This window comes from Melanostigma gelatinosum, assembly GCF_949748355.1.
Source record: "Melanostigma gelatinosum genome assembly, chromosome: 11".
In the NCBI taxonomy this organism is placed as follows: Eukaryota; Metazoa; Chordata; class Actinopteri; order Perciformes; family Zoarcidae; genus Melanostigma; species Melanostigma gelatinosum.
In genome coordinates this window covers 13337811-13363676 of record NC_136644.1, presented here as the reverse complement: position 1 = coordinate 13363676, position 25866 = coordinate 13337811, and the positions used below count along the sequence as shown (strand labels likewise).

Genomic DNA, 25866 nt, shown 5'->3' with positions numbered 1-25866 from the left:
TAACAGATTACATCTTGAATTTAGATTTTACTGCAAATATTAAATAGATTCAAACAATTCCTAGTCTGTGCAGTAACCTAGAATGGTCTGTTCACAATTGGAATAACACCTGGACAGGAAGGAGACGAAACTCGAATTGTGGGTGCTGACCTTTGTATTATACGGTCTATGGCATTGACAGATGCAGGTACGTTAGTTTATAGCAACACACAGACCTGTGTAATGGTCATTTTTTACGTCGTATATATTTCTACTCAGTATGTTGTATTCATGCATAAGTAATTTTGCTCTGAACTTTGTTGAACTTCACCATGTCTCCCCAAGTGAGCGCCCCAGAATCATTTGTGAATGTAGACAAAACTCTTAAAATTATAACATTTGTTGAAAATCAGAAGAAAATGACATAATTCACATTAAACAGTAGAATAGTTTAAAAGAATTGTGTTTTCAAGAAGTAAACATGTACCCATCTGTTTGACCTACGAACAAAGAGCTGCCCCAGGCTGCTTAAACATGCTCCGTCTGATCAGGGCCTTACAAGTCATTTTTTGCCAGGCAGTGAAACAGTTGAAACACAAAGCTTACCATGTACTTTATTTCTCACGAACTCACATTCAGAGGATGCAGAACCAAAACATAGACAAGCAATCCGCTATAACTAAGCTATTTTGTTGAGATGCGGAGTGTACGCCTGGAGCTTTTATTGTGACGCACGTGTGTCGAGTAGGCGGCCCTTCAATGTGACAATATGCAGCCTAGACCACTGCCGAATATGGTCTCTTTATGTTCATCTCCTCACTGGTTGTCAATGAGTTTGCTTTGCTTACAAGGTGTCTACAAAGTCGTTCTTTGTAGTTTCTGGTTGCTTTTTGGTTTATGAGCCTTGAAATATTTCGTGTTTGTCAAAGCAATGAAAAGTGATCCACAGTATAGATAACATTGACTTCTGTTGGGCTGACTGAGTTATAAAAAGTGAACACAATATTGAGAAATGAGTTATCAATTTCACTAAATGAAAAACACTTCAAACAGGCACATTCAGTTTTAACATTTGTGCATTTATTTGCGATAATTAGAAAATCATTTACTGCACTCATCAGCCGAGGCCTTTATTCCTGGACATTCATTCAGTCATTTTCCTTAAGACTGGAGTTAAAAGCTCCAACAGTAGAGCCTCTTGTCTAAAGTTCAGAAAGCTTGCTAGGAAAAATACAAAGCAAGCCAACATGCAGATAATTAGGTTCAATTAGGAACATTACCAATGCCAAAACAATAGAAAAGTAAGATATTTCAATGAACCCAAACTAAAGTGATGAATATGTGTCATAATTAATTTGCAGTGTTGTGGAAGATTCTGTGTTCTTCAGCAGACTGGAGGTGCTCTTCAACCTAAAATGTTCAGACATACACAAACACACAAATTGTAAAAATGATTGAATTATTAATTTGATAAACCCAACTAGATAAAAAAAACATTCATACAATTCAAGGTTGGAGGGGCAACTGGTGCTGCTATTATCAAAGCAGGATGGATGCAGCAAAAAGATCAATAACTGTGTGAAAGGTATCAGATCTTAAACAAAGCGAACTTTGTAGTTTTGTTGGAGGGCACAGCTAACAAGGTTAGCCAGATTTGGAACTTAAGTTGTGTACACATTTAAAAAACAGAAAAAGGGAAAGCTAAAAACAAACATCAATGAATGAAAATCAGGGAGCAGACTGATTTCCCAACCAGGAGGTGGTGAATGTGAACTCCTTTTCAGTGAAGTCTGGAGAACTTACATGCTGGTGATCCTCTCTAGTCTGTCTTTGAGGTCCTCCTGGAAAAAGAAACAGGACAGACAAGAAAACAATGTCTCCTCAATGTTGTGGCTGCAGTCCAGAGTATGACAATAATATACAGTATATTACTTGTTTGATATAAAATAATGACCTAATGATTGAAATCTAATCTTTTTTTATATCCATAGTGACAGCAAGATGAGTCATTTCCTCTGTCACCTTTGAAGCATCAGACATAGTGCAAGAAGACGACGAGGCAGATGACGAACATGGCAGCGGGACACTTAACTAAGATAAAGAGACGAGAAAGCAAAGGTCATTTTAAAAATGTGCTTAGTCAAGGGTTCATCTGAAAACTGGTTTAGTGATAGTTTCAAGGTAATCACAGTTTAACACCTCTGAAGGTGACCAACACTGCAGCTTAACCTATACAAGAGTTTCCCACTATGAACAGATTTAACTGTTGTATAATCTGGTAAGCACAGTGACCTTCCGTCAACATCCCCCTCTCCTTGACTGAGGGTAAGATGGAGCATCATGAGACTGAAGTTCGTCATGTACCAGTCTATGCAGATGCACACCTCATTGTCTCTGCAACCGTGAGATGTTTGATGCAACTGAACCGCTACGTTCCTGATACATCAACATGACTGACGGACTTCACTTTATTACAGTATTGATCCTGGTCACATTCTAGTGTTCATTCCGAGGCTACTTGATCTTTTCCAGATAAAATCCAGTAATTCTGTCTTGTAGCCCTCCAAACAACGACCTGTCTTCAGGGTTTTCATCTTGTAGTGTATACATTACAGGGCATTAGCTTTGATTAGCAATTTGTTACAACCCACCATTGTCATGTGAAAAGGCTTGTTTAGTCAAATAAACATTAACAAGCAGAAACAGACCACAAGACAGTCAGTGTAACAGTCTACGAGGAGATTCAAATGAAATGTCACAGCATGTACACTACCTGTATATTGCTCAGATCTAGTTTAGTCTCCAACAACAGCACTCTGCTCATCAGATTTTCCCAGCTCTCTCTGGATATAGTGATGACTTCCCCTTCATTCTGGAGTAGAACATGATAAATAGAAAAGGTGGCTGCAGTGGTATGTTACAACAATATAATATACAATCACATCCTATCACAGGCTGAAGTGAGCTATTGCTTTTATAAAAACGGGCATCAAGGGTGGCATAATGAGAGTTATATAGCCACATTTCAATTTTAAAAGTTTTTCTTAATGAATAACAATATTCACAATGAAGAAAACAGGTCAATCCTTGTTTTTGTGGTTCACAGGAAGGAGGCACTGCTTTATGTGGTTTCATGTATTCTGTCGCACGTCTTTCATGATTCTTACCTGTTTTATGGTGCCTATGTATTTATAGTTATTTGGATCCATCAGGACATGGCCACCATTTGACATGTTTTTCTACCTTGTCTTTTGGCTGTGTATTGTTTTGACAGGATTGCAGCTGTGTACAGCCCTACTGCCCAAGCAATAAAGTATATCTTATCTTAAAATCGTACCTCCTGGGCCTGGGTGGCCGATATGTGCCTGCCTGCACATATCGAGGCGGGTGCTATGGAAAGTAGTCTACACAGGCAGCTAGCATATTTATTTTTTCATCACATGCTATTGTTATATTGATTTCAATTTGGCTATTTATTTACATTTATCTCAAAGTGTCCAGTAGGATGACTTTGATAACTGCTTGTATTAGGCTTGCCTGCATTTGTTAAACGGAGGTGTGTTGCTTGGTGAGGATGTTGCTATGCTCTCGCCGGTCCCTGAGCTTCAATAACCAGTAGCTCTGGAGAGAGGTTTCACACCTATGGCCACTTATGGCCATAATCTCTAACGTAGCAGGGTGTTTTTCTTTCAAGTCTTATCCCAAATAAAGTTTCCTTCCCAATTCTATTTTCTGGAGCTAAGGGCCGACGGCAATTCCTTGAGCTTGAGTCCTGTATGAACCAAACAGATTGATTGACTTGAGCTCCCCATTTTTCTTGCTGCCTGTCAAATAAAGAAAATATTAAAGAAGTAGAGTAAAGAATGTCATATCAACCTTGTCTGTGATTCTCTGTTTGTCGAGTTTCTCCAGGCGTTTCTCCAGGATATCGAGCCTGACCATCCCAGACAGAAGACTCCCGAGCTGAGCTTCCAGAGCTGAGAGCCTTCCCTCGACCTCTGATGACTGACAGACAGTAAACACAGTACATTACACGTGTTCCAACTCCTCTGCAAATATGTGTGGTTGATCCAGTGGTCCTCAGAACTGTAGGCCTTTCAAGGTTCCGGTACAGAACTCAAACCCCAGCATTGTAGCTTCTCCCATGAGAACAACGTGACCACTCAAAGGCCGCGTTTGCTTAAAGATGGGTTAAGACTACAGGAGTTTAGGGCCGATTCAACCCTGAATCACCCCCCGACAATTGGAGGGAAAATCCGGTATGAACCATTCGCAGCCTCACTAATTTCCAAACGTAAATAATAATAATAACCGTAATAGCCAATGAGAGACGAGCCATGGCAGCTGACGGTGTTTCCAGGCAACGGTAAACTTTCTAGCTCTTGAGGATAACGTTAGCTAGCATACCACTGTTGACAGACATTAAAACGAACACTTAAAATCTCACCCCCCGTGAGAGAGACTGCGTGAGGTGGTTTGTTGCTCCCTCTGGCACAAAAAATCTCAATAATACCCTGTAGTCAAATCTTGAAGTGTGTGCATGTTTGAGATTAGAGAGAAGAACATTTGTGAAGATTCTTCTTATGTGTGTCATATTAAAACTCCTGTAGTCAGAGCCCGGCTTTAGTCTTTGTACTGGTTAAATAAATGCTTACGTAAAGAACGTTATCCTTGTCCTCCTCGTGTCCTGCCAGCTCTGTGATCCCATTTCCAGGAGAATTGGAGGAGTACACTTCATTATGAGAGGTACAGGTTACATCATGGGAGGAGAATTCTTCCACAGAAGAGGAGTTTTTAGGAAAAGTGGAGGAATTTTCTACGTGACTCACAACAAATGGCCTCTCGGACACCTTAAACACATAAAAACACAATTTATTTATACATTTAACTGAAGAGAACGTCCTAATGCACATATCTTCATTGATTTGACACATCACACCTTTATCACCCCCTACCTGCTGATTGCTGCTCATTTACCACTGGACATCCTTGCTAATGTTCCTGTATATTTCAGTGACATTCATTTAGGTTTAAAAGTATGAATTGCTTCTCTGTAACAAAACACACCCTCTGACAAGCACATTCAAGGCTCTCACAACTTATGCCATACTGATGAACAGCTTATTGCATTTACAAAAACTAAACTACCCAAGAATGGATCCATTCATAATCGACAACTAATTTGTTTTGTCTTTAGGTAATTGGCTTTTTAATTAGGGATCTGTATTGCCAAGAAAGCTGCCTTTTGTTTTGTTAAATTGTACAGAATATACATAATTGTCTATTTTTTATGGGTATAGACCTGCTCTGTTCTTCAAATGAAACAAGTCAAAACTCAACACTGAACTCTGTGGTCAGTGTTGACATGTCAACGGAAAATACAGTTTTGGGCTTGTAAGGTCAGAGTGTGTGCCGGTATCTTTACATGATACTTACAGTGTCTGCATCAGTCAGTGTTGGATGAGCTTCTCCTCGGTCATCCTTGTGTGAGGCAGGACATCTTACTCTTGGCTACATCGCATATAAAGACACAATCCTATTGGTTATGTTACAGAGTTGCTGTTTGTCGAATGACGTTTGTCTTCTGTTTTGTTAACCTCTAAACTTCCCTACTGTCACCTCACAGATAGTAGCAGTCCAATGATTTGTTTTAGGTCTAGGGGACACCTTATGGCTGTGCATGGCTATCCCCTGGTAGTGTGACTGGAACACGCAGGCCATCTGTATCTTAGTGAAAAGAAAATTTTCATTACCCTGATGATCATTACAATTTTAATCGAGAGCTGCCAGTCCAGCCAACTAAACTGGACCACATCTGTCATCCAACTTTGGGCAAATGCTCTATTTATGCCTCAATGTATAACAGTAGTGGCAGTGAAGCTCTCCTTTAAGTAGCAGGCCAGTATGACCGACTGAAAACAGCCTGGCAGGTCTGTCTTTGTAATAGGTGTTTATTGTAAAGACAGTGTGTTCCATCAATCCACGGGCCTCATTGTTGTATTGCGTTTGTTTTAAATAAATATGCAAATCAGAAAAAGGTACCCCGTCTGGATGTGTAGCTTCAATTAATAACATCAGAATAGACACTGTCTCCACAAAGCAGCATTCCTAATTATGCAACCCATCATTTTGTGAGAAATTGTAAGTACCAGCTCTTTAAAAATCATAAAATCAATTGGATGAAAGCTTATTTGAAAGAAGTTTTCTGAAGCTTTACTAAAATGCTCATTCTTGGTCGAGACTAAACTGACTAAGCATAAAAAGGATAAGGTTGTGTAAATATGACTCAAACTAACAAGGACTTTTGATCTCAGGTCTAAGACTAAATATAAAAGTAGTCGACAAAATGAACACTAGACATGCCTAAGCTCTGTCCTTCTGTCGGTGGTCAGAGTGTGTTTTACATTTAAAGTAACATCAAAATATTTACTATACCGTAATAAACAACTACAATTTGTTCCTTGAGATTGTGGTGGGGCATGGTGTTGTATATATTGTGGCTCCAGTTCAGAAACTAGACCCTGAAAACCTTGAAACAATACCAATGGGCAGCATATTCTTGCATATAAATCTTGCCATCTTATCATTGACAGCCTTCTACCAACTTCCTACCAATCACACACGCAGACCCGGCACCTCTGCTGACCTCACCAGAAAACAACTCAGCACCATCTAGTGGACTGAAAAAGCAATTGATTTGATTTTTTAATTATTTTAAAAATATTTTATATCATAAAAGATCGATACTTGGCGTCCGTGTCAATAAAACATGCAATAAGTCAAGCTGTTGGTACATTTTAAGAGCATGCTCTGCTGGACCACTAGGTAAACCACTTGAAAAGGTGTGTTGCGTATACAGATTTTGCATTTGAAAAGGTCATTACAGTTTAAATATTTCATATTTTCCCACATTCGAACAAAAGTACAAATTTCGAATAGAATACAAATTTTGTGGGATAGTCCGTTATAGTACTATTTACAGAAAAAAATCTAACAAAAGTTTGGGGTCACCAAGCAGAACTGATGAATTTAATGATCTTCATGATCCAAAATCTCAGATTGCTCTATATTTTTTATATTTTAAATCCCGTATCAGTCCCGCAGTTGGGAAATTTGTTCTCTGCATTTGACCCATCCCTAATATATAGGGAGCAGTGGGCTGCCCCTGAGAAGTGCCCGGGAGAAGTTAGAGGTTCAGTGTCTTGCTCAGGGACACTTCGGCACAGCACATGTAGTAACAGAGGACCGAACTGCCAACCTTGCGGTTACCGGACAACCCTCTCTACCCCATGTGCCACGGTCGCCCATAAAAGAAGGCAGACTGCATTGCTGCCTTTAATGTTACAAATTACACATACAGCTTATGCAATCTGCTTTCAAGACACACATGTAGATAAAAATAAACCATTCAAAATGTCTGTACCTTTTTCAGCTGGTTGTGTTTCTTCAGGACCAAGTTAATGATGTCGCAGATGACAGAGATTTTCCTTTGAGAGAAACCGCACTGGAGGAACTGCTGCTTGGTCAGTATGGGTTTGTAGTGGAAGATATCTCTCAGCACCTACACACACACACACAGAGTGGAACGGACGACAGGTTAGAAGAAGAATTTTGAGTGTTAAATAAAAATCCACTGTTCAAGTAAATTTATTTTGTACAGCCCAAAATATAGACGAATGGGAATTGAGAAACGTGACAACATTTTGCAACGCATCTGTGAAAACACAGCGCTCAGAATGTGTGTACGTGTTACCTTATAAAGAGTGTCAGTGAATCGGAGGTCAGTTTTGCCAGTCAGCTCCAGTCCAGCCTCCATTAGCTGCTTAGCAAAGGGTGGAGAGAAGGAGGTGAGGGTGAAGCTCACAATTGGCAGAAAAGCAGAGGGATCTCCTTTGGAAAGGCTGGTGGAGAAACAAAGAACGTGCTAAACTGTGAGAAAAACTGCAAATGAGGACAGAGAGAATCTGATATGGAAAGTCCACGCTGCTAACAATCCTGCAGTTGTCACAACTCATCCTAAAATCAAGTTCATACACAGTTATGTTTGGGCAAAAAGTGACAGACACATTTAATTTCTTTATATGGTGCCAGAATTGTATTAGACAATAGTTGGCAAAATCAACAGACATATTTTGCTTCATGAAGTGAATATAAACTGTGATGGGGAAATATGTCATAGTCTTATGCTTTAGGATTGAAGAATGTAAGTCTTTAAAAGTGCAGGCACAAAACCTATTTGAGTAGATGATTCTATCAGTTTTGCATCCAGGTGTCTTGTTATTTGTTATCTGTTATCTTGTTATCTGTTTTCCTGTGCATTGTTTCTGTCTTCAAAGACGGCGACACACAGAGGTCTAGATTACGGTACTTCCTGATGAGCATCAGCTGAAGGGCATGACCCTCTGTATGTATATGTGATGTGTGATGGTAAAACAGGCTTATTCAGACTCTGTATTTCTTGTATCTTAACTCTTTGATTGGGTCACAGTGACCCAATCAAAGGAAGCACCTGGCTGAGTATAAATGTCCATGTATCTGACTATGTTGTCAGAGCACCTCCTGCAGATGACGTGATGTATCTGTGAGACTGTGCTCTCTTTGCTTGCAAGACATGCATCTGACTGTGTTATTCAGAGCACCTCCTGCAGATGACGTGATGTATCTGTGAGACTGTGCTCTCTTTGCTTGCAAGACATGCATCTGACTGTGTTATTCAGAGCACCTCCTGCAGATGACGTGATGTATCTGTGAGACTGTGCTCTCTTTGCTTGCAAGACATGCATCTGACTGTGTTATTCAGAGCACCTCCTGCAGATGACGTGATGTGTCTGTGAGACAGTGTTCTCTTTGCTTGCAAGCAAATAAATTGACTATTACAACTTTGATCGTTCATCCAGACTCTGTTTCATTTGACATTGATAAGAAACACTTTAACTCTTCTCCCGACTTTTCATAGAAATATTCCACAACAAAGTGGCGTTGTCGGCAGGATTCGCTGACTGTCTATCAGAGCTCCAGAAGGACTGACCGGGGGAAAGAGGCCTCTCCCAGGAATCCAAAACTGAAGTTTCCTGTCTTATACCTCATTAGATAAGAGAGAAAGAACCGGCAGACCTGAGGGAGTTTCTGATTGACGGCACGCGAATCCAACGAAAAAGAATTAATTTCTACAAACGGGTAAGAAAGTTAAAATTCCAATTGTAAAAGTAATGGTAAAATTATACTAAGGTCATATGATTTAACAGACACAGATGAATGGTCAAGTAGTCATTTTTTAATTTTTTTTTATTATTTGGGTAACAATTGTTTTTGACGTTCGTGGTTTCGTTTTACGAATGTGGTTCATGTAAACTCCCTTTTTCATTTTCTGGCATATCACTATTTGCACGCTTTTACGTAGAAGACAGGATTGTGTTATACGGTGATTGTAGACACAGATCGCTTGACTACAGATATAGGTTTGTTGTAAGACCGTTGTTATGCGCTAAATACGTGAATTCTACTAAAGCAATTGATAGAATAAGATTTGTGCGCCAATACGTGAATTCTATACTGATAGAATAAAAATCGTGATAAATAACTAACGTGAACTTCAAATAACATTTGAAATTAAAGCTGCGAGCAGCGATGAGCGGGCCCTCGCAATATGCACATCGGGGTGCGGGCGGGACTCCGGCCTGCGCGGCCGAGAATGTCCGCGACCGTCGAGCGTCGGACGGCGCGAGGACTCTGGCTGATGCTGCCATTCAGTTCTGTGACCGTCAGACACTGCATGCAGGTTTAGAGCATGGCCCCAAGAGACGTTTATTGAAGTCCATATGTGATACATGTTCCTACCAAATTTCATACATCTAGGTGAAACGTACTGCGAGGGCTGCTTCGTTGAAATTTTGTAGGGGGCGCTATTGAGCCGATTTGCCACTCTGAACCAATAAAATCATATTCCCTAACTACATTTCAGCCTTGTAATCTACTTGCCAAGTTTGCTTATGTTTCGACCATTTTTAGCCTCTCAAAATGACCTTCGTTGTTAACGGCGAAGACTGCAACGCCACGGCAACGGCGTTCGACGAAACATCAAAAGCTTCATGATCTGGCATTATGAACTATTTGTGTGGAACAAATTTGATATTGATTTGATTTACCTACTAAGAGAAACAAGCCAAAGTATCAAGACTTTAACTTCCTGTTACCAGTAGGTGGCGCTATGACTATGATTCAAAATTGGCCTGCATATGTCTTCAGGCCTGGAGTCTAATCAAACACGTGAAATCTGGTAAAGATCTGATGATGTGGAGTCGAGTTACATCGGTTTATTCGTTCATGGCGAAGGATCGAAATTCCGTCGCCACGGCAACAGCTTTTCACGAAACAACAAGCTTTGAGTAACTTTTCATCACAAAGGTCTTTAGACTGTACCGACCAAATTTGAAGTTGATCTGATGAATTCCCTAGGAGGAGTTCGTTAAAGTGCAGCGCCTGGAAATGACAAAAACGACATGAGAAATTCATAAAAAATGCAAAATGGCTGACTTCCGGTTGGGTTTAGAGCATAGCCCCAAGAGACTTTTATTGAAGTCCATATGCGATACATGTTCCTACCACATTTCATACATCTAGGTCAAACGTACTGCGAGGGCTGCTTCGTCGAAATTTTGTAGGGGGCGCTATTGAGCCGATTTGCCACTCTGAACCAATAAAATCATATTCCACAACTACATTTCGGCCTTGTAATCTACTTGCCAAGATTGCTTATGTTTCGAGCATTTTTAGCCTCTCAAAATGACCTTCGTTGTTAACGGCGAAGACTGCATCGCCACGGCAACGGCGTTCGACGAAACATCAAAATCTTCATGATCTGGCATTATGAACTTCTTCTATTTGTGTGGAACAAATTTGATATTGATTTGATTAACCTACTAAGAGAAACAAGCCAAAGTATAAAGACTTTAACTTCCTGTTACCAGTAGGTGGCGCTATGACTATGATTCAAAATTGGCCTGCAGATGTCTTCAGGCCTGGAGTCTAATCAAGCACGTGAAATCTGGTAAAGATCTGATGATGTGGAGTCGAGTTACATCAGTTTCTTCGTTCATGGCGAAGGATCGAAATTCCGTCGCCACGGCAACAGCTTTTCACTAAATAACAAGCTTTGAGTAACTTTTCATCACAAAGGTCTTCCTGAAAACGGCTCATTGAGCGCCGCTAAGCTCAAAATGTTAAGAGGGGATTTAGAAGGTAAATTGAAACAGATTAAATGTACGAAGAAAGACCGAGTCAAAGACTTAGAAATAAAAGTGAAATATTTGGGAATGATAAAAGTCATAGAATGAGTCTGAGCAGCCCGATGCCAAGGTCTTACCTCCGATAATAAATGAATGTGGGACAAGGACAATCAGACTGCCAAATAATTGGAAGAATGAACAAAATTGGGATTCCCTGAAAGAGGCAGTTTTAGCCTACGATTAAAATTTGATCAAACTCAAAACGTGCTTGGAGCAGAGAAAGAGGTGAAGCAGATACAAATAAGTTGATGTCCAAGAGGAATGCAGGGGTGACACACACACACACACACACACACACACACACACACACACACACACACACACACACACACACACACACACACACACACACACACACACACACACACACACACACACACACACACACACACACACACACACACACACACACACACACACACACACACACAGCTCGCTCGCAGCAGCTGAAAGAGGAGACACACACACACAGACACCATGCTCGCTCGCAGCAGCTGAAAGAGGGGTCACACACACACACACACACACACACAGAAACATAGAGATCTAAGAATTGTATCACTACATGAGACAACGTTGTCTAACATTTACTGCTGAACTTTCGGCAGCTGTTTTGTTTTGTTTGTTTTGTTCATTTTTAGTCCTTGGTCCTGATCTGGGGATTCCGCTTCCTGCTGTATGCTCCCCAGCCACAAACAACTTGAACGACACCCACCACTCAACACGTCGAGGATGAAGAAGACGAACGAGACTCGTCAAAATCTACAGGTACCATGTCAATGCTCACAACTACAGAAAATATCTGCGGCATTCAAACCTGCAGTGAGTTGCATACGACCATAAGCCTGGAGAACATCACACAAGAGAGTTGTGTGACATGCAACATGCTGAACATGAGGATCAGTTCAACAACGGACAACAGAGAAGTTTCGTCAGCACAGATGCAAGCATGCCCAGCTGATAATGTATCAGGGCATGAGAGGAAGCTGAAAGAGACTTTGACACACACCAACTGAAGACTTTGTGTGCCATACATGTGGCAGCTTGAACATTGAGGAACAGATGCTCACGCTCCATGAACAAGGAGTGGTGGGAGGGCTCGACAATCAGCCATCAAAGGGGGTGCAGCAGGGACCGGAGTGAGACCAGAGCTGGACCAACAAATACAACACAGAGGGTGAGTTAACTTTAGATTATTTCGATGACAAACTTGTACATTTAATACACACATTAGAAACTAGACAAACACCACTCACACCCACATATGTATTCGAATGAGATTGAAGGATTTATAAAGTTACAGCAAGTCACGTTAACTATTAAGAAAAAAAATAATAAAATGTTTAGACTGTCACATGCAGGCTGATTCACTTCACTGCACAGCACATGGGTTACGTGAACAAGATGAAAGGTTAGGGAAGTATGATTTAGAGAAGTGGAAATGATATAATAAGAGTTTGTTGGACAAAAAAGTACTGTTGATGTCTGTTTCTCTGTGTCCCACACAATCTGAGTTTGTAAACGGGGAGGATTCCACATGTTTCCACATGGTACGAAGCCCAGGACTGGTGTGAAGGACATGTCTGACTGGCAGCAAGTCAGACTCAATTCACTGACTTCAGAAATAGAGGATCCTGGTAATGTACAGTAACAAAGATGAAGAGCCCCTCTCGACACGTGTTTATGCCAACAAACACAAGAAAAGGAGAACGCACCACAAACAGATGAAGAGCAGCCACGACCAGCGCAACAACACGACTTTTGACTCAGACAATGACAACTCAACGACGCATAACTGTACCAGACGCACCGCAGTAAAAAACTTGAAACATGATCCTATTACTGACTATGCGGATGACTTTGACAGCGACACTGACTCCTTTGATGATTTTGATGCGCAGGCCTAAAAGACAGTTTTTGATTTCTATCTTTTTATTCTTTTGTGTTAATTGAATTATATTGCCTGCTACATTTATGGGATCTTTTATCTCACAAGAACTGTTTTTCTTCAGATATTTCAAGTGATGTATTTTCAAATCATATTTTTGGGTAATACTTCTGTTGTTATTGAAATGTCCTTATAACATATTTTTACTATTTTTGTGTGATTACTATGTAATCAAAGAGTGGAATGTGATGGGGAAATATGTCAATTTGATATGTCAATATGTCAATTTGAAGGTTTGGGTGGAGGCCAAGGAACACCTAGAGACAAACTGCAATTCCTTTTGGAATAAAGGTTTTGCAGAACATGGTCATTACGTTACACTGGGACAATAGTGATGCCTTGTGGTCGACAGGCAACGTTACAAGAGGCATTCCACACAAAGTCATTGAAGACTTGAGGACATGTTCTATGTCTTTAATAAGGTAGGTCATTCATTTGCATGTGCAGATTACACCACCTGAGGCAGAGGCCACCACATACTGGTGTTTGTATGAACCAAACAGCAGATAAAGTCTTACATGCAACGTTAGGCATAGTAAGAAAACTAAAATGTTTTAGTTGTCCCCGACTGTAAACTGCATCGGTATAGAGTGGTCTCACCGACGTCACGATCTCCTTAGTTACGAGGTCTGTCCGCCATGTTGGAGTACATACAGATCCTACATGGCGGCGAGTAAACAAGGAAGTGCGGCGAAAATACCATACTTTGAATCACTGGATAGTGCATCAAAGGTTCGCTACCTGGCCAAATTGAAGGTTATTGGTAACTTGGATCCCTATACGATGAGTGCAGATCGTTTCAGTGCCGATCCTACTTATCTTCCATCGGTAAACTACGCCAACATCTACACGTATCTCGTGAACACCCCCAGTCCTTACACAAGTAGAATATGGGATGTGTGGTTCTATAAAATGGTATAGAATTTGCAGGGTTGAGAAGTCCGGCAGTCCAGTATAATATCTCACTTTTTCATCATTATTTTCGAAAAATTCTGAATCAAAGATGGATCGTTCATCGGAAAGTTCCTTTTTCAAATTCAGATTTTCCGAGAGTAGGCGCTGCATCTCAGCTTGCATTGCTGCAATTGTGGCCCCACCGAGGTCTGTCTGGTTGGCTTGGTTATTCTTATCCTCGTCCTCGTCCTCATCCTCTGCTGCTGGTGGGCTGTCATATGCATGATCCGACGTTAAACTCATATCAAGCAATGCTGAGGCTGCATCTATGTGTTTCGCCTGTTGTACACGCTCGACACGTCTCTGGTACCGACTGCTGTCACAGGCCGATGAAGCTTCTGTAACCTTCTCATGTCCAAGTTTAATTTATATTTCCTTTATTAAATACTGTTCACAAACGAATTAGTAAATAAAATCACTGACCACTTATAAAGTGATCCGCACATACTCTAGTGCAGTGATTCTTAACCATAGGGCCGCGGCCCATGATTGGGCCGCGAGCGCCACCTAGAGGGCCGCGAAAAACTTTCAGTTTTGCACCTGTGGGCCGCGAGGGCCGCGGGACCGCATAGGTTATCAATTGAAGACACCAGAGATATTACTGTTATCCATGAGACACTCAGTTACAATACAGCTTCCCACCACCTGGTGGCGGTAATGCGTCAGTCAGTTGTTTAACAAGCTGCAATAAGCAGAAGAAGACACTCAGCTAGCCGCTAGCCTGTAGCCAAAGTTATGGATAAGTTATTAAAAAGAAAAAATGAAGACGACAGTGGTGCCATACCCCCCAAGTCTAAATGTGTGCGCAAGTACAACCCTGACTTTCTTAAGTACGGCTTTGTGAACGGAGGCAACGAGGCAGAGCCGAGTGCTCAGTGTGTGGAATGTGAGCTAATGCTATCAAACGAAGCTCTGAAGCCTTCAGAAATAAAGCGACACGTAGCGACGAAACATCCAACGCTCGTGGGAAAGTCTGTTGAGCTTCTTGTTGTGTATGCAGGTTTACATACACATGATAATAAATGTCTTTGTGATCATCACATTGTATCATCTCATTTATTTAACAAGGGTTTTGCCTGTTCAACACCGGCATCCTCGATCCCCTCCCCTTCCGTTCCTACGGCTTGTTTGCGCAAATACGTCACAAAACATGTCCGTGTTTGGTATCCCAGCATGCCCAAAAGCCTCATCTTTGCAAAGAAATCATCGATTTTCTTTAATTTCTTATGGTTTCTCCACAAAAGGAGCCCACACACACACTGTCCAAAGTCGCCATAACCGCTGCAAGTCGTATCTTGCAGCATTTCGACGGAAAAAGACACATTACAGACCCGACAACGTGCTAGCGGATGTTACCATGGAGCTACTGCCTTCAGAAAACGCTAGTACTTATAGTACAAACCTTATCCTCCTCTTCCATAAGCCGTCAACCAACGTTTGCGTAACTGAGCTATTCTCATTCTCGTTCGTGCGCTCGGTCGCAGCCATTAAGCACAGCAAGTCCGCTACTCACACACCATGTCTTCCACCATATATACGTAGTTTTTGCAATTTGCAAAGGCTAAAAATAAAAGGAAAATAATATAATATCAAAATATAAAGGGAGAAACACCTTTAGTGTGTCAGAATATCATGTGGTTACCATGTGTCCATTTGGGTCTCCAAATGTCCTTTTAGAGCTCCGCCTGGATCTCTTCATGAAGAAACTCTGTAGAATGGTCATACTTTGTCCAATATTCTTCAGATCTGAGGCAGTTGTTCACTGATAGTGTAGTTACAGCCCTATACTGTCCTTTACCTGTACAGATACAGCCACCGGCAGTTATTTATACTGAAAGATACTTTTTTATTTTATGCGGACAAAAATCTTAAATATTTACTGACTCCAAAGGCCCACTGCTCTGTTTCTGTATGACCTACAGGTTGTCTGACACTTCTGATGCATATAGTCAGAGTGGGCCCCGGGACACTTTGTACTTGAAAAGTTGGGCCCCGACGTCAAAAAGGTTAAGAACCCCTGCTCTAGTGTACGCCAAATTCCATTCCTTTATATCTCGAGAGATGCGTTACAGCCATTTCTCGCGACGCCGCTTGGATAGCTCCTTCGTGTCATTTCCTTGATGTGTAATGACCGCTGGCAAACGAAAGAATGATTTCTTGTCTCTATCAGCTCTGCTGCCACAACCAAAGACAGCACAAAAGTCAGCAGGGCCGAGATCCTTCTTGTGGCACGCGTCAGTCTGTGGCACGCAGCGTCACTCAGCGTCACTCTCTGTCACTCAGCGTCACTCTCTGTCAGTTCAGCGGAAAGATTCAGCTGTGGCACGCGAGCATAGTTCGGCAATTGTCAAGAAGCTGCGGAGCTGAGGGGGCGGAGCCACATTTCCTGAGACATTTCCTGAGAACACCCGTTGTTGTTACGACAGATCAGCTTCCATAAATCAGTTTTATGATTTTAGTTGAGTCACCGGAGCCCCCTGTTCTCTGTATGCATCCTTAGAGTAAGTACGTTGTACTTTTTTGTTTCTCATTCATTTTATTTCAGTATGATTTTGCTGCTTTTGCAACAAAATGGAACAGAATACACTTTCCAAATTATTACTTTTATAGTCACTTACAACAATCGGCTAAAATAATGAAAATAAATCATCCGTTTTAGAATCATTTAAAAGTATATATTAAAATTAAAAGACATAAAATGTCCAATCCAAAAATACATGTTTGAAAATATCTTCACTCTTCCTCTGCTTACATGTATATGTATGTCAGTAGGACATATGTTAACTGTTAACAGTTTACAGTATACTTAAATAAATATAAATAAATACAAAACACACACACACTTTGTACACACACTGCAGCAATTCTTTTTCAGGAATATGAGCATATTTTCCCCCTCTGGCAAAATACAACACGTCTCATGCCTTATTTTATTTTACCAGTTGGTGGCGGTAATGCGCCAATTCGTTTGCCAACCGCCAGTACACCAAAAGGGAGGAGAAGAAGAAGCTTTCGCGTGCTTGTGTTGTTGTGCTCATGAGCGACAGCGCTACGTACCCCGTTGTAATAATACTATGAGTGAGGAGCGGAGGACCCAGTCCTGCTGCCAGGACGGAGTCATCAGAGTAGTGTAAAAAAAGTATTTCAATCGGCGCAGGGTGACAGAGGGTTACGCAGAGTGACACAAGCTGCCAGACCGTGACGCAGGGTGACAGAGCGTGACGCAGGGTGACAGAGCGTGACGCAGGGTGCCAGATATTTGATGTTGATGGTTAATTTGCAACCAAGTTGTATACATCATGTATTTACTTGTTATTTGTATGTAATAGAAAAGTGAGCATGTGTAGTTCATGAAGCAATAAATAATGACAATTGAAAAATATAGAGAGATGTTTGGTTCATTCTTTTCAAACACTAAGACTAATTTACCTGAGTCATTGATTTAATTGTCACACTTAAATCCTGAATTGACTGGTGAAACAGAAGAAGTTAAAGGCCAAGATGAGAAGATATAATGTTGGTCAAATACTGTGGTCCAAATTCAATTTATTCAGTTTTATTGGCATTGAGATATAGAAAGTTTGACTCTAGAATATTCAAACAATTCCGAATCTCACAAGACAAGAGCAAAAACAAGATGAATGTGTTCTCCTTTCTTCGTTGCTATCATGTTAACTGTCTTGTGACCCCTAAGATTGATCTCTGGAGCTGTAGGTGGATGCAGACTGTCAGAAGTGTTACTATTTTGAAAATGTATCACTGATTGTGTTACTATGGTAACTAAAGCAAGGTCCACTGGAGGCTGTTTAATAATAGAGTGCAGTGATGAGATTAACGTGTTATACATTCATAATATTAGCAATTTCCTGCCACGTTTTTAATATTTTGTGATCCTATATTGAACGTAATTTTCTTTTCTTTCTCGGAACTGAATCACGCTGCAAGCAATCGGTCCATTTTGTAGCCTCAGATGGCTTAATTGTTGCTGAAAGAGCACTCTTCTAACGTGCATTTATTAACATAGCTGTATAGTAGTAGTGTGATGGCAATAACATAATGAAAATAATGATGTGGCCTGCTGTACATGTGTTAAGTAGTAGCCTATGTAACGTAGCCTATAAAACAATCAATACATATGGTAACATATACTAACAATGATAATAATATACTGTGTTGTCAAACTTGTTTCAACTTGTTTATCTGCTTTTTATATGTTGTGCTATATATTGTGATGACTTCCATAACAGGACAACTACGTTTATTTAACACAAGTAGGAAATGGCATTTAACACGCAAGCTATTTAAGTAGAACTTCCACCATGCTACCGCAATACAGAGTGGACATGCACGGCCAACTGACGTTGTTAATACGGGACCCTAACCTCCATGGAAGGAAAATGAAAGACACGTTTTTTTAACTGTTGGCTGTACATGACCAGTCCATACAGCGTATTGATCTTTTAACAATTTAGTCTAGCCTATTTCATACGAATGTCTTCCGTGTGGAAACAGCCCAATTTCCCTTAAAACAGTGCTCACATGTTTACACCAAAAATAATCATATAAATATATAATGCGGAACAAAAATAGGCAAAACTATTTTGCAGAAATGATAATGGCAATAATGACTGATTACTTCATTTTAAAAAAAGTTTAGAAAAAACAAATCTCTCTGACAAAAAAATAGGTCTCATCGGATCTAGCCCACACCCCTTGCGTCGGTGGAATTTTAAAATCAGAGGTGAGATTACGCTGTAAATGGGCCATTGGCTCCGTGTTAGGTCGAGAAGTAGAGGTGAAGTGTGTCCGAATAATTTCAAAACCTTTAAACTTAACACTACCTTTTTTTCGGATGTATAGATGTCAAAGACAATTTGAAATAGATTTTCTTTGTACTGGGCATCAACATTGAACATGGTCATAAGGACTAAACCATGGCAGGTAAGGATGAGTGCACTTTGAGACTCCACGCTGCAGTACCTCGAATTATTCCTACTTCGAAAATTACTTCAAAAAATCGTAACTTCATTGGGGTTAGGTGATTTAAAGATTTAAAGTTGCCTGCAGACTTGGTTAGGCTGGGCTTTTTATACAAAATAGCAGTGACGAGGTCGAGATCTACCAAATCCAGCCAACAAACGGAAAGACGCCACGGCTCAAGTGATTTCAACATGGCGACAGATGAAAGTCTGTTCTGAGTTTCGCGAGCCTGCTGTCTTGCGACGGACGGACCAAATTTGTATAAAGTTGAACGCGGGTCGTGTTTATGCAAATGTGGATACATTGAATGGTCAGTCTATCTTGCTCTCCAATAAAAAAAATGAATGGGATCCATAAACTTCACATACGTCCACGGATTTGGTGTATCTTCACCTTTTAAAGATTTGACATCCACACCGGCATGTAGTGTAGTTGGCCACGTTCGTCACCCAGCCTCATTCAATTCAATATCTGTATGATATATTTACTGGTTCTAGTGGGTGTCAGAAATACAACAATAAAACAAAGGTATGTTACTTTTTTGAAAGACATCCAGCATTGATCACTGTCATGCAGTAGATGTATTTATTATAAGGTATTTAATAACTAATAGAAGTTGCTGCCACGGCCGTCGCCACTAGATGTCACTGTAGGCTACAGTGTGCGCAACATGTCAAGAAATAACGCAAATAAGAATAACGAGTTTTACTGGAACTAGGCTTGTAGTGCATCTATAGTGATGGCACACAGACATTATTTTTGGTAATAACCCCCCTTCCCCAGAAGTAGGCCTATACACAGATTTATAGGCCTACCAATAACTAGTAGGAGACAGAGTTGTATCTAAAAATGTTGTTAAAATTTACAACATTCATGTAAATAGACTATAGAGTATGATCTGTATTTGCTCTCTACTGCACACGTTGCAGTTTGTTTATTATTTTTGGTATAGAATGAAGCTGGGACCTTTCTTTCATATTACATATTTGTTGAAATTTATTTTAAAATAAATAAATACATATTCTCTTGCAGATTCACATCAGGTCTTCAATGATGCACAGTCTGTTCTTCAGTTTGTTGGTCCCAAGTGTATATTTTGCACTCTGCAAGTAGAGGCTTCTGCAGTGCATCTACATCAAAAACATCTAAGGGATGCTGTTTATTTTCGCGATGGAGATACAGGTACTTAAACATGATTGAAGAGAAAATACTGTATGCTCCTGTTTTTTACAACAGTTTAAGCAAATCTTCATGTCACTAATATTCCTAATTTTATGCAATGTTCCTCGACAGAGAAACTTGTGTTGGCATGCTTTTGCCAGGACGCAAATCAAAGCCATAGATGCCACAGTCATTGTCCGTTTTGCAGCTACAGAGTGTTTTCCCGAATTCCGAACTTCAGGAAACACCTTCAACAAGTTCATGGTAAGTATATGTCACACTCAAAGGTATTTACAAGGCCAACAACTAAGGGAAATACATGATGTTATTGATAGACAATTTATGTTTGGCATAAAGACATTCAAATACTGAATTACAACATTGGCCTCCCTTTCGATCTCTATATCCAAAACAAAATGATGTATAAATATCACCTGTAAATATATTTGAAGCCTCTACATTATTCACGCTCCAGTAAAATCCTGCTTATGATCCCCCACCATCATTACAGAAAAGTTTGGTTATTGTCTCCTATAACAGCCACCCGATCCAACGTTTGTTTGGTTTGACACAACATACATGGTGCTCACGGACCTCCAGTCGGGTACACAAGCATTATGTGCACATCACTGTCAACATTTGGAAAAAGTATTACTGTGCTAATGTAGCATTACAATGTATCACTTCTTTATTGTTGAAATTAAATGTGCTATTTAGTTATTGTTTCATATTTTACAGTCAAAGTGACTTAAAAATGAAATGTACTTAAAATGAATGGTGTTTTTTTATAATGCTCCTTTTCTTCAAATGCAGAATGATGGCAAATTCAGACGACTGGAACACACTTTGTTGGCAGCCAAGTGGTGCCAGACCAAGGTGTTCAAGGGAACAGTCACTTTGCCAGAAGTGACAAATATGGACAAAGACAACCAGCTGAAAGCGCTAGACGACCTTCAAAACATGGATGAAGAAGAAGACGAAGACTCACCACGAAATATGAGAGTGATTACGACATGTTTTGTGAGGAGTTTTTAGATAAGGGCTACAAGGTGGATGGTTCATTTCAGGAAAGTGATTAGTTTCCATGAGCAAAGAAGGGACAAATGTTTGGGTCCCCTATAGTATGACAGGCTTGGCACAGGGGAGGAGTTTCAGCTTGCGTGTTAAATGCCATTTCCTACTGGTGTTAAATAAACGTAGTTGTCCTGTTATGGAAGTCATCACAATATATAGCACAACATATAAAAAGCAGATAAACAAGTTGAAACAAGTTTGACAACACAGTATATTATTATCATTGTTAGTATATGTTACCATATGTATTGATTGTTTTATAGGCTACGTTACAAAGGCTACTACTTAACACATGTACAGCAGGCCACATCATTATTTTCGTTATGTTATTGCCATCACACTACTACTATACAGCTATATTAATAAATGCACGTTAGAAGAGTGCTCTTTCAGCAACAATTAAGCCATCTGAGGCTACAAAATGGACCGATTGCTTGCAGCGTGATTCAGTTCCGAGAAAGAAAAGAAAATTACGTTCAATATAGGATCACAAAATATTAAAAACGTGGCAGGAAATTGCTAATATTATGAATGTATAACACGTTAATCTCATCACTGCACTCTATTATTAAACAGCCTCCAGTGGACCTTGCTTCAGTTACCATAGTAACACAATCAGTGATACATTTTCAAAATAGTAACACTTCTGACAGTCTGCATCCACCTACAGCTCCAGAGATCAATCTTAGGGGTCACAAGACAGTTAACATGACAGCAACGAAGAAAGGAGAACACATTCATCTTGTTTTTGCTCTTGTCTTGTGAGATTCGGAATTGTTTGAATATTCTAGAGTCAAACTTTCTATATCTCAATGCCAATAAAACTGAATAAATTGAATTTGGACCACAGTATTTGACCAACATTATATCTTCTCATCTTGGCCTTTAACTTCTTCTGTTTCACCAGTCAATTCAGGATTTAAGTGTGACAATTAAATCAATGACTCAGGTAAATTAGGCTTAGTGTTTGAAAAGAATGAACCAAACATCTCTCTATATTTTTCAATTGTCATTATTTATTGCTTCATGAACTACACATGCTTACTTTTCTATTACATACAAATAACAACAAAGATGCTTGGTGTCGAGACGCTATTGTTGTTAACCAACACTGTTCCCCGCTGGTGGAGTTTATGGTTTTAAAGTGCCGTCCTTTTTACCTGCCGAGGGAGTTTTCAGCCATTCTACTGGTGGCTGTTTATATACCTCCGAGCCCCAACAACAAGGACAGAGAGGAGGCACTCAGTGAACTTTACAGAGCCATCAGTGAGCAACAGACAGCACACCCAGACGGCCTTCTCATCGCTGCTGGAGACTTCAACCATGCTAACCTAAAAACTGTTCTGCCTAAAATATACCAGCATGTTGATTTTCCAACCAGGGAAAACAACAAATTAGACCTAGTCTACACATCGATCAAGGGAGCGTACAAGGCGTCCCCCCTCCCCCACATTGGCCTCTCCGACCACCTCACTGTCTTGCTGAAACCGGCCTACAGAGCAAGGGTAAAGGTTACCAAACCGGTTTCAAAACAGGTACGGGTGTGGCCAGAGGACAGTACTGCTGCACTTCAGGACTGCTTTGGTACTACAGACTGGGACATGTTCAAGCAGGCAGCCACCTGGCAACTGGCAAAGAAGGCCCAGCAACGCCTGTACTTCAGGAAGCTCAAGCGAGCAGGAGCCCCCCCCCCCCCCCATCATGCTCTCATTCTACCGAGGGGCCACTGAGAGCATCCTCAGCAGCTGCATCACGCTGTGGTTCGGAAGCTGCACCGCCTCCAACCGCAAGAGCCTGCAGCGCATTGTGAACTCTGCCCAGAGGATCATCGGAGTCTCACTCCCTACACTACAGGACATTTACAACACCCGCCTCACCCGCAAAGCACTCGGCATTGCGGGTGACCCCACCCACCCCTCCAACTGCCTCTTCAGCCTCCTGCCTTCAGGGAGAAGGTTCCGCAGTCTCCGTTCGAGCTCTACCCGGCTGAGGAACAGCTTCTTCCACCAGGCGGTCAGGATGCTGAACTCTCTCCCTCCCTCTCTCCTCCTCTCTCCCCCCCTGCCATCTCTGCCATCTCTCCCCTGACCTCTCTACCCTCCCCCTCACCCACCTTTCCCCACTGCCTCAAATGGAACATACCAGGACATCTACTCCCCCTCACACACCCTTCCCTCATCCAGCACCAGTCACTTTTTATTCTCTGCTGCTACTTGTTAATCCTTTATCTAGGCCCTTATGTTCTTAACTTTTTTTTCTTCTATTTTATTCTATTTTATTCTATTATATGTTATATGTTCATGTCTATATTACACTGTGGGACTGCAAGAAACGGCATTTCAAATTTTCTGTATGCATAACACATGTGGAAACTTTGACAATAAAGTGAACTTTGAACTTGAACTTTGAACAAGTAAATACATGATGTATACAACTTGGTTGCAAATTAACCATCAACATCAAATATCTGTCACCCTGCGTCACGCTCTGTCACCCTGCGTCACGCTCTGTCACTCTGCGTCACCCTGCGCCGATTGAAATACTTTTTTTACACTACTCTGATGACTCCGTCCTGGCAGCAGGACTGGGTCCTCCGCTCCTCACTCATAGTATTATTACAACGGGGTACGTAGCGCTGTCGCTCATGAGCACAACAACACAAGCACGCGAAAGCTTCTTCTTCTCCTCCTTTTTGGTGTACTGGCGGTTGGCAAACGAATTGGCGCATTACCGCCACCAACTGGTAAAATAAAATAAGGCATGAGACGTGTCGTATTTTGCCAGAGGGGGAAAATATGCTCATATTCCCGCAAAAGAATTGCTGCAGTGTGTGTACAAAGTGTGTGTGTGTTTTGTATTTATTTATATTTATTTAAGTATACTGTAAACTGTTAACAGTTAACATATGTCCTACTGACATACATATAAGCAGAGGAAGAGTGAAGATATTTTCAAACATGTATTTTTGGATTGGACATTTTATGTCTTAATTTTAATATATACTTTTAAATGATTCTAAAACGGATGATTTATTTTCATTATTTTAGCCGATTGTTGTAAGTGACTAAAGTAATAATTTGGAAAGTGTATTATGTTCCATTTTGTTGCAAAAGCAGCAAAATCATACTGAAATAAAATGAATGAGAAACAAAAAAGTACAACGTACTTACTCTAAGGATGCATACAGAGAACAGGGGGCTCCGGTGACTCAACTAAAATCATAAAACTGATTTATGGAAGCTGATCTGTCGTAACAACAACGGGTGTTCTCAGGAAATGTCTCAGGAAATGTGGCTCCGCCCCCTCAGCTCCGCAGCTTCTTGACGATTGCCGAACTATGCTCGCCTGTCACAGCTGAATCTTTCCGCTGAACTGACAGAGAGTGACGCTGAGTGACGCTGCGTGCCACAGACTGACGCTGCGTGACACAGACTGACAATGCGTGACACAGACTGACGCTGAGTGACGCAGAGGTGCCAGTGCCACAAGAAGGATCTCGCTGTCTCTCACAAAAGTTCACCACCGATAGGTTATGCGACTCAGCCGTGCATGCCAGTGGCTTTGTGTGTACTCCAACATGGCCGACAGCTAAACTGTGACGTCACACGAGACCACTCTATTGTTTAAATGTAAGAGTAACGCATGCAACAGTTAAATCTTTCATATTCCGTTTGACAACACAGTTAGCGGTTAACGTTAGCTAAACTCGCTGACTGCTGCTACCACTAGCGTTAGCTTCCTACTGACTAATGTTAACGTTACATGTCACGCCAGGCTAGTTAGTTAAATATTAACGTGTGGTGTTATATGGGCTTCTAGCACTGGAAACCTCTATGTATGTTGGAGTTGCTGTGCTTTTATAAAGCGTCCGTGTCAGGCAGATATGTGTTATTTTCTTACCCGTTGTAGTCGACATATCCTGGGTACTTTATCGCCCGGAGGAGAGTTTCCAGTTTACGAAGACATCCTTGGACATCTCCAGTGGACTGCATCTTTATCTGTAACAAAGAGAGAGACGCGCCAAACTAAACTGCTAACTGGAGTCAGCTTGTGTTGTGGCAACACAAATACGGTCGACGCAAAATTAGACTAAACACGCAAACCACTACAAGTTTTACGTCGTGTTTGAATATGCAAATGACAGTGTTATAATTTCAATGAGTTCGCTGCAGTCTTCTAGTGTTGCCGAGCTAAGTTTTATTTCGTCCCGTCTAGGGAAACGAAGGAACAGTCGTTTTGTTTCTACCGGGTGATCAACAGCACGAAACATGATTGGCTGTTCCACGCAGGTTGACGTCAGTGACGTAAACTCTACGCACACTGTTCTCTGCTCTTTTCCCGTTGAGGTTAGTTTATTAATTTGTCATAGGCAGCGCGTATTCACAAAGAAAACGAATGATGTTGACTCACTGTAAAAGTCTTAATTTTCCTTCAGTTCATCAGTTTCTGTGATGACCGGCAGATGGCACAGAAGGAGGAGTGAGA

At 41.0% G+C, this 25866-nt stretch overlaps 1 protein-coding gene across 1 annotated transcript; it reads right to left on the bottom strand.

Annotated features, from left to right (window-relative positions):
* Window positions 1-1126: 1126 nt before the first annotated feature.
* Window positions 1127-25507, bottom strand: cep44 (centrosomal protein 44). The gene is made up of 10 exons (XM_079277965.1): window positions 25282-25507; window positions 7733-7880; window positions 7403-7540; window positions 5416-5490; window positions 4635-4829; window positions 3856-3984; window positions 2753-2851; window positions 2002-2070; window positions 1783-1820; window positions 1127-1389 (listed from the first exon to the last, which is right to left on the bottom strand). The coding sequence occupies exons 1-10, from the start codon at window positions 25371-25373 to the stop codon at window positions 1305-1307; spliced, it is 1068 nt and encodes a 355-aa protein (XP_079134091.1). The 5' UTR covers window positions 25374-25507; the 3' UTR covers window positions 1127-1304.
* Window positions 25508-25866: the final 359 nt, after the last annotated feature.

Coding starts and splice junctions, on each gene's coding strand:
- cep44 (XM_079277965.1), bottom strand. CDS start 25,373: ATGCAGTCCACTGGAGATGTCCAAGGATGTCTTCGTAAACTGGAAACT. Junction 5,491..7,402: donor AACACAACCAGCTGAAAAAG/GTACAGACATTT, acceptor TATGCGATGTAG/CCAAGAGTAAGATGTCCTGC. Junction 1,821..2,001: donor CTATGTCTGATGCTTCAAAG/GTGACAGAGGAA, acceptor TTCTTTTTCCAG/GAGGACCTCAAAGACAGACT.